Source organism: Manihot esculenta, chromosome 12, assembly GCF_001659605.2.
Source record: "Manihot esculenta cultivar AM560-2 chromosome 12, M.esculenta_v8, whole genome shotgun sequence".
Lineage (NCBI taxonomy): Eukaryota > Viridiplantae > Streptophyta > Magnoliopsida > Malpighiales > Euphorbiaceae > Manihot > Manihot esculenta.
In genome coordinates this window covers 17,878,852-17,887,670 of record NC_035172.2, presented here as the reverse complement: position 1 = coordinate 17,887,670, position 8,819 = coordinate 17,878,852, and the positions used below count along the sequence as shown (strand labels likewise).

Below are 8,819 nucleotides of genomic sequence, written 5' to 3'. Positions count from 1 at the left end.
GCTCACTGCTGGGGTCCTCGGTTCCTCGGGTCCGAACCTACACAGGTGGACTCAAATGAGGTACCAAACAAAGACTAATATAACTCTAAACTGCTCCCCAAAAACCCCCTAAAACATCTTAAAACAATCATAGAAATCATGCAAAGGAAGGCTGAACAGGGCACTTTTGGAGACAGGTTCGGCGGCCGAAAGTCCCTCCAGAGCCGAAACTCAGCCACTTTCGGCGGCACCTTCGGCGGCCGAAAGTGGGTTCCAGAGCCGAAACTCATGCATGTTCGGCGGCACCTTCGGCCGCCGAAACTCCCTTCCAGAGCCGAAAGTCCACTTTCGGGGGCAGGGTTTGGCAGCCGAAAGTTGGCCTCCACAGGCAGGTTCGGCGGCCGAAAGTCCCTTCGGCTGCCGAACCTGAGTTCTCCCAAAGGGGCAGAAACTCAGCTCCAACATGCACAAAATGCCTCCCAAACTTCCAAACATGCATCCAACCCTCTCAAATCGTGCATATACACATACATCAACACATAGGGGTCTCAAACTAACCTAAACCCCAACAACAGCACAAAACAAGCAACTCAGCAACCTACATTGCCCAAAACTCACACAAAACCTAACAATGTTCAACTAACCTAAACATGCATTTCTACCCCATGAATCCTCTTAAAACTTATTTAAAACATAGAATGAGCTCAAGATCGACTCTTACCTCTTGAAGATCGAGAGAGAGTGTGACCTAACTTGGAGATTTGGGGAGGATGTGTTCCTGAGGTCTCCAAGTTTCACAACTTCGATCTAAGCTCGAAATCTTCAAAACCAAGTGAAAACTCATAAGAAAATCATGAAGATTAGAAGGAAGAAGCTCAAAATCGATGAGGGACGGCGGAAAGCTCACCTTGGCCGAAAACGGGGAGAAAAGCTCACCCGTTCGGACATGGCCCTTTATAGGTGGCTGGCCATGCCACTTTCGGGGGCCTAACGTGCCTCCGCATGCATGCCATGTTCGGTGGCCGAACCTGGACTTCCCTCACTCATGCCTTCGGAGGCCTAAAGCACTCCCGAAATGCATGCATGTTCGGCAGCCGAACTTGAGGTTCGGCGGCCGAACCTGGGTCTTCCTCCAAGTTATTTTCACACAAAACTCATTTCCTTTCTTGCTTAAAACCATAAAATACATTAAAACATTTTATGAAAACATGGTTTTACCCTTCTAGAGGTTTCCGACTTCCGAGATTCCACCGGACGGTGGGAATTCCGATATCGGAATCTAGCCGGGTATTACACTCATGTTCTTTTTTTACAGGTTCTGTCCAGTTACAGTTCAGTTACATTTCGGCCACGTGATCAATCTAATCCCTGCAACTTCAGTTAGTTTCTTTATTTTAAAACACACATTAAAATCTTATAGTACTAAAAAATATTAATTAACCCTTTGTTAATTTTAGGCATTAAATTTCATATTATTTAGTTTTTATAGTATAAAAAATTTTATTAGTTGATCCTCAATTTTATAAAAATATAAATTAATTAAGAGTGTTTTAAATTTTTCTTAATATTTAACGGATAAAATTAACGAACAAATTTATAAGTAGAATTTTTAAAATCTTATAATTATTTTAATATATTTTTTAAAATCAAAAGACTAACTAATAAATTTTTTTATCGCACATATACTGATACACATACATAAAAATAAAAATGAATAAAAACTAATAAGTATAATTTTTAATTAATACAATAAAAATATAAAATTATTTTAATATAATCCTAAAACTATAGAGATATTTTAATTATTTAAAATAAATTGAATAATAAAAATAAATAAATATTTTTTTAATTAATAAAATAAAAATATCATAATATTTTAATATAATTTTAAAATTATAAGAGCATTTTAATTATTTAGGATAAATAACCCTTGTATTTTCTTTTAAATATTTTTTTTAGTATTTAATAAAATTTAATATTTTTAAAATAAATATATTTGAAAAATTAATAAAAAAGGATAAACTGCAATTTAGTCCCTCTAGTTTAGTGAAATACAACGTTTCATCTCTCTGTTTTTAAAAACTTTCAATTTAATCCTTTACATTTAAAAAAACTACAAAATAGTCCTTATCGTCAAATTTTCAGTTAACCTTCTGTTTATTTTAATGAAAATGACTAAACTACCCTTTAAGTAAAAAAAACTCAACTAAACAGTATTCACTCCATCCCAACACAGAAGAAGAAGAAGAAGAAGGAGGAGGAGGAGGAGGAGGAGAAAGGATCAGGAGGAGGAGGAGGATGATGAGAAAAGGAAGAAGAGGATCGGGAGGAGGAGGAGAAGGAGAAGGAGGAGAAAGGATCGGGAAAAGAAGGAGAAGGAGAAGAAGAAAAAGAAGAAGAAGAAGAAGAAGGAGGAGGAGGAGGAGGAAGATGAGGAGAAAAGGAAGAAGATGATCGGGAAAAGAAGGAGAAGAATGAGGAGAAAATGGTAGTTTAGTCATTTTTATTAAAATAAATGGAAGGTTAACTGAAAATTTGACGGTATGGATTATTTTGTAGTTTTTTTAAATGTAAAGGATTAAATTAAAAGTTTTTAAAAACAGATGGACGAACTGTTATATTTCACTAAATCAAAGGAAATAAATTGCAGTTACAAAAAAAAAATTATTGAAAAGGCAAAAATCAGAGACGGAGCAGTATCTTACTCACCTGCGCATAAATAGAGTAGTTAAACATCCAAAATCCAGGTCGCAAGAGTCCTTTCCTTGGACTCCAGAATTTGTGTTTGGCAAGCCCGACCGATTCTTCAACTACAAGAGAAGACATCAAATGACCAGGTAAATCTTGCTTAAATTTATAGCATAACCCCCTGTACTGTTCAAGTTCAATCTCATTCTCCATCACTTTTCAATTCTTTTACTACGGGAACCCTCAATAATCAACTCCTGGAATTAGAAACTATCCAAGATTTTGCCATGGAATTCCAATCTCCAGAGGATAATGCATGGTATGACGTGAATCTTATATGGGATGCTGAAACGATAACTATAGAATATGTTGGTTTCCCAGAAAATTACAATGAAATTTATAATGCTGAGGATTTCAATGCCGTGGAAGAATTGGAAGATTTCATGGGAAGGTTTAGGCAAAGCAGTGTCCAATTACAAGACCATGATTGCAAAAATGTTTTTGTGGGTAAGACAGTATGTGCATCATATAATTTTGAGAATGGCGATGTTAAGTTCTTTGATGCTCTTGTTGTTGAAGTATTGAATGAGAAACATAGGTTTAAGCAAGGAGGAGAAGAAGAGTGTCTCTGCACTTATGTGGTTAAATGGCAAAATGGTCCATTGGAGGGAGAGAGGACATTTGCCAGAATTGGTGATTTTTGCCTTACCCCACCTAAACAGCTAGCTGATCCCTCTCTTTCCTCTTTCGTTAAGCTTGCAAGAGGGAGGATTGAGAAGGTTTCTGTCAACCCATCTATGAATTCTGAGGAATTTTTCAGGAGATTAAGGAGACAGAGAAGGAACAGATATGCGTGTCGCACGATGGAGGGGAGACTGAATGGTCGTTGTAAGAGGACTTCACTAGACGTGGATGAAGACGTATCTGCTGCAGCTTGATGAACATGGGGGAACACAGACGCAGAGTAGACATTAGCCACTTATATTTATTTATTTCCTTTTTTTGTTAATAAAGTTTTGTCTGATTGACTTGAAAATTTTGGCCACGGGCTTTAAATATTCTGTTGCAAGCATTGAACTTCAGGTTGGAATTTGTTTGCAACTGCTCCTAGATACGTTATTCGTTAATGTGCCTAATAGTAAATATGAAACTATCTGCAGTTGAAATCTCACCACGGATATCCAAAAGGAAAAAGAAAAAGAAAAAAAAGGATAAGCAAGCTCATTTGCATGGAACCTTAAACAATTCAAAAGTTGCGAGTGAGACGCTGAAGAGCTCTAATTCCTCCACTTGTTGCTAGTGTTTTGGAGATTTGCAGTTTTTTTCCATGATTTTGGCATTTGTTTGGCTCCTAAAACTAGATTCATTCTCTTCAATACTAGGTTTTATGTGTTAAGGTGATTTTCTGTGCTTTCAGTGTTGCATTGAAGCTTTACACGATTTTGACAACCTTAAGATAATGGTATTGTCTGTTGCCGGCATGCCTTCTCAGTAATACGGTGCTAGTGAACTCCCTAGGGTAGGTTCTACTGAACTTGGGTTCATTTTTGGGTCTACGCTTAGTTAGATTTTTCTTTTTAACCTTGAGCATGCTTCTTGTAGTTGGATTATAAAATTGAAATAAACCTTCGGCCAAAAAAAAAAAGCACTTGTGATTTGAAGGAAGGATTTGCTTGCATTGCCCAGAATTCCAAAGCATCATGCTGTTTCAGAGTCTGCCATTACTAAAATTTTATCAGATCCTAAAACGACACATCATACCACTAGTTTGTCAGTGCAAAACGAGCTATTCCACTGCTGGGCTTGGTTTAAAAGATTAGGTTTATCAACTCCAGATCTGCAGTATTTACTTATTCACGTATTTCACCTGTGATGTGGTAGTTTGCAACTATGCTTGCCCAGAGATCCGTGCAAGTGTTCCATCTAAGATTATGATGATGAACTACCAAGAATTGTAAGGACCTCTGTGTAGAATCGATGATGAGAATTACTGATAGAGGCTGGTGAGCTGCATAGACCACCACTACCTGTAAACGATTCTCTTCACCCTATCACCGGGCTTTACACAAGGGAACACCGGAGATCTGATTTTCAAGACCTACAAACGAAGAAAACATCCAACAAGGCACGCACCCAAACCACCATTCAAGGCTCAAACAAGCAGTTGATTCAACTAAGTAGAGATCTATAAAAATCCCTCTCTTTGAATCTCCTCTGCCAAAAACGCCACCTACATTTACAACTTCACCTAATGGCAAAGGAGAAAAACCTCCTGTCGCACCGAGGCAAAGGAGACCGACGAACATCAGAAAAAAGGTCCAAAAAGTCTTAGAAGGAACCCCAACGAGAGGAAAATCTCTCTCTACAAGATAGAGAGAGAAGCTCATATAGTGTTAAATTAAATAAATCACAAGCTTGATTACACTTACCGACGTGCATGTAATAATGTGAACATATAAAGTTTAAATCAGGACAAGATAATCGATTAATAAATAAATCCAGTAAAAACACCATTATCTCAACATATTTTCCAAATATAAGCAATAAAAGATAACCTAACCTAGAGGGTTGGATCTGTCTATGGATACAACACCACCCACGGAAGCAAAACTACAAAAGAATAATAGGTAACAGAAATGCCAGCCACATGTGATAGTCTCTTCGATCTGAACCCTTAAGTTGTCTCTCAACTTAAACTTTGCTAATCTCTAAGCACGCCATCAAACTACAAATGCCATATGTGAGCATTCCAGGTGGCTTCTTTTGCATTTTGTAGAGAAAAAAGACATCTTCAAAGTTCAAACCACTGAAATGCAGATCTTTAAAAGAAGAAACTACTAAGATCAAGACTTGTTTTTATTCTGACTATGCAGAGCAGCAACCATCTTTTTTCATAGCTGATACGTCATCTTTGCCAACATTAATAGTCTGTCCCTTCGGCAAGGATGTTGGGTCATCCCCAATGTCAAGAGCCTTTCGGCTGACAACACGATAGATCTGAGTTAGTACTTCAGTGAAGGCATTGTCAACATTCAAGGACTCTAGGGCAGAGGTTTCCATAAAGAAAGTGTTTTCTTTCTCAGCAAATGCCTTAGCATCGTCAGTTGTAACTGCACGCAAGTGCCTCAAATCAGCCTTGTTTCCTACAAGCATAATAACAATGTTGGAATCAGTGTGATCTCGAAGCTCCTTCAACCATCTCTCCACATTCTCAAAGGTGACATGTCGAGTGACATCATAGACAAGCAAGGCACCAACAGCTCCTCTGTAGTATGCACTAGTGATCGCACGATATCTGAAGAAAGAAAATAGTAGATGAGAATCTGTTTCCAAAAATAAAAGCAACCATAGAAATAATTCTGTCTAATCAAGCTAAATAATGATCAAAATCCAAAGAGAAGGTAGTCATTTTAAGGGGCTGCGTGCAGACAAGGTTTCATTTATACATCTTCATACCCAGCCAAGTGGGCCCGTTCCCTCCCCCTAAAGAAAACCTCAAAAAGAAAGGAAAACTAAACCTCCACAACACAACAAGCTGACAATTTTTACCTGTAGAGTATTCCTTAAAGATATATTTAGTATGTCCTTGAATTGTTGACAAAAATGGAGGTTAAAAAAAAAAAGGAGATCAAATAACAAAACTAGTTTGCTTCTCATAATGCACAACCAAATCTGAGAATAACTCATGGCACTCAAGAATGTTAAAAAAAGCCAAGCAACATTAGCTCTGGCCAGAGCAAGTAACATATCAAGTATTGTAGGACGGTTCATAGATTTATCAGAAAACAAATTAGTACTGAAAATTCAAACTTCTGTTTATGTTACCATATAGGAAAAAGCACAATCCCTAAGAAAAACACACAGGAATTAGCCCTTGTCAGCTGCAGCCAGTCCTTCATCAGTTTGTCAATGTGCAAATATCTATGGAACTCAGTTTATGGTCAAATATTTGAAAACTTTCCATTACTTTCAAATCGAAGAAAGTAGAAATAACTTGTTGCCATTATTGCCTTCAAAAGCTTTCAAGTAAATAATAGATCTGTTGAGCCAAGTAAGATAATTAAGCAAACGTGCAAAAGTGAAAGGGATTGTGGCAATCATCAATATTTATCACAGATCCATTCTCAAGCAAAATCCAATCACCAAAGAGGCAACATTAAACTCTAATACTTTTGGTATTGGGCTCAACTCGAGGATTGAACGCTCTTGAATTTGAACCCGGTCAGAGTCAATTGTACCAAATAAAATCCCTAATACTTTTGGTAGGTGGCCGTGACTCACATGAAACATTTCAGGTTCTATTACTGGCATTAAAAACCCTGTCAGACGTACACGCAGATGCCATGAACATTCTCCACTGATGATAGGGAAACACAGAGGGATCAAAATTGAACTACTGCTTAAATAACCAGGATCAAATACGGAGCTTTTAATTAACAGGACCGGCATTCAAATTTTGATTGTTAACTGTCCTATAATTTAAGCATATAATCCATGACTTGAAGCCTGATCCCAAAATAAATAAAAATTTCTCTTTACACCTTTTTCCAGCTTTAATAAGCAACAGAGTTATGATAGAAATTCCTTTTTAAAATTAGAAAACGCATAGAAATAATAATTATACAGCTCTAAGCACTTCAAGCTACAGATCTAATATGAGAATCAAGAACAAAGCTAATGCAGTTTGCACTTGTTCCACAGAAACCAACCACATACAGCAGAATTTGAAATGGTTTGCTTTCGGAATTCAAGATTCAGTTAAATATACCTTTCCTGGCCGGCAGTGTCCCAAATCTGGGCCTTGACAACCTTGTCATCGACATGGATGCTACGAGTGGCGAATTCAACACCGATGGTAGATTTAGATTCCAGACTGAATTCATTTTTCGTGAATCTTGACAACAGATTGGATTTTCCAACCCCAGAGTCACCTATTAACACCACCTTGAACAGGTAGTCATAGTCATCGTCTGCCCTGTAAGCCCCCATTAACCTAAATTCCCTCGCTTTCTCTGCGTTTCAAATAAAAGGGATTGCTGGGTTTTTGGAAAAGAAGATCAAAACGAAATGGGCAGTCCTACTTTTCGATTGGGAAGATAGAAAATGTGGGTTCATAAAGCGAAGATTGGAAATGGATGAGTTAGTCTCGGTTTCGGGATATATAGCTATGGAAGATGGATCTATCTATGATCTATCTACCAGGAAACTTAGAAAGCGGTTTGAAACGCAAAATTCAATGATTAATCGGACCGATACATCTGGTTTGGGTTTGATTACATTTGATTTTATTAATTGAATATTTATTTCGTAGTCTAAAATTAGTGATTTAAAATTTTAATAATTTCTTTTTTTCTAATAAGTTTTAAAGGGTTATTATATAATGGATCATAGAGGAGACTTATATTTTGGCCATTTAAATTATACGGCAAAGATAATAATTTTCTTTTTCATCTCACTTTAAACTTAAATTTGATTTCTAAGAAAAACTTAAATTGATTATCAAGTAGTTATGTGGATATGGTTTGAGATCTAATCAAACCGGAAAGTTTGGTTGGAGTAAAAAGTTGAACTGAACCGTGGACGAGTGGCAGGAAACAATTTTGAATTTAAAAATGGACATTGTTTACTTTCTTAGAGAGAGTGGGCGGCGTTCGCGATTTGCATAGAAAGCAGAGCTTATATTCATATGCAGGATAGAGACGGAGAGACGGAGACCTCTTCAAAGCTTAATCATATTTTTAATATGAACTCACTTTTCATTAAAGTCTATTTGGGGTTGTGGTCTGAAAATTAAAATATTTTTTAGTAAAAAGATGTTATTTTAACTATTATTAAAAAACAGTTTTATAAAAAATTATTTTATTATTTTTACAACTAAAATTTAATTTTGGTTAAATATAGAAATATAAGAATTTTTATCATATAAATTAAAGTGGAGAGTGTTTCAAAAAAATTAAAGTGGAGAGACGTAATTGATATAATTATCTAAATTAAGAATGACAGGTGACTTTTATGATACAATTCAAAGAAACTATATATATATATTATTTAATAGTTTTTATATGATTTTTGAATTTTATAACGGAAATATTCTTTAAAATTTTCATGTTGAATTTTCAAAGCTATTCTCTATATATTTGTTTTATCTTATA

General features: G+C 36.2%; 2 protein-coding genes across 2 annotated transcripts; one reads left to right on the top strand and one right to left on the bottom strand.

Moving 5' to 3' along the window:
- The first annotated feature begins 2,678 nt into the window (after window positions 1–2,678).
- On the top strand, window positions 2,679–3,757 carry LOC110628793. Its single transcript, XM_021775597.2, has one exon. The coding sequence runs from the start codon at window positions 2,955–2,957 to the stop codon at window positions 3,603–3,605; it is 651 nt and encodes a 216-aa protein (XP_021631289.1). The 5' UTR covers window positions 2,679–2,954; the 3' UTR covers window positions 3,606–3,757.
- Window positions 3,758–5,128: 1,371 nt separating this feature from the next.
- LOC110628834 (ras-related protein RABA1f) lies at window positions 5,129–7,846 on the bottom strand. Its single transcript, XM_021775650.2, has 2 exons — window positions 7,436–7,846; window positions 5,129–5,962 (listed from the first exon to the last, which is right to left on the bottom strand). The coding sequence occupies exons 1-2, from the start codon at window positions 7,654–7,656 to the stop codon at window positions 5,533–5,535; spliced, it is 651 nt and encodes a 216-aa protein (XP_021631342.1). The 5' UTR covers window positions 7,657–7,846; the 3' UTR covers window positions 5,129–5,532.
- Window positions 7,847–8,819: the final 973 nt, after the last annotated feature.

Bases quoted from the DNA above. Each gene is read 5' to 3' on its own strand.
- LOC110628834 (XM_021775650.2), bottom strand. From the start codon at position 7,656: ATGGGGGCTTACAGGGCAGACGATGACTATGACTACCTGTTCAAGGTG. The intron at 5,963-7,435 runs GTATATTTAACT...TTCTTTCTTCAG, and splicing joins GACACTGCCGGCCAGGAAAG to ATATCGTGCGATCACTAGTG.
- LOC110628793 (XM_021775597.2), top strand. From the start codon at position 2,955: ATGGAATTCCAATCTCCAGAGGATAATGCATGGTATGACGTGAATCTT.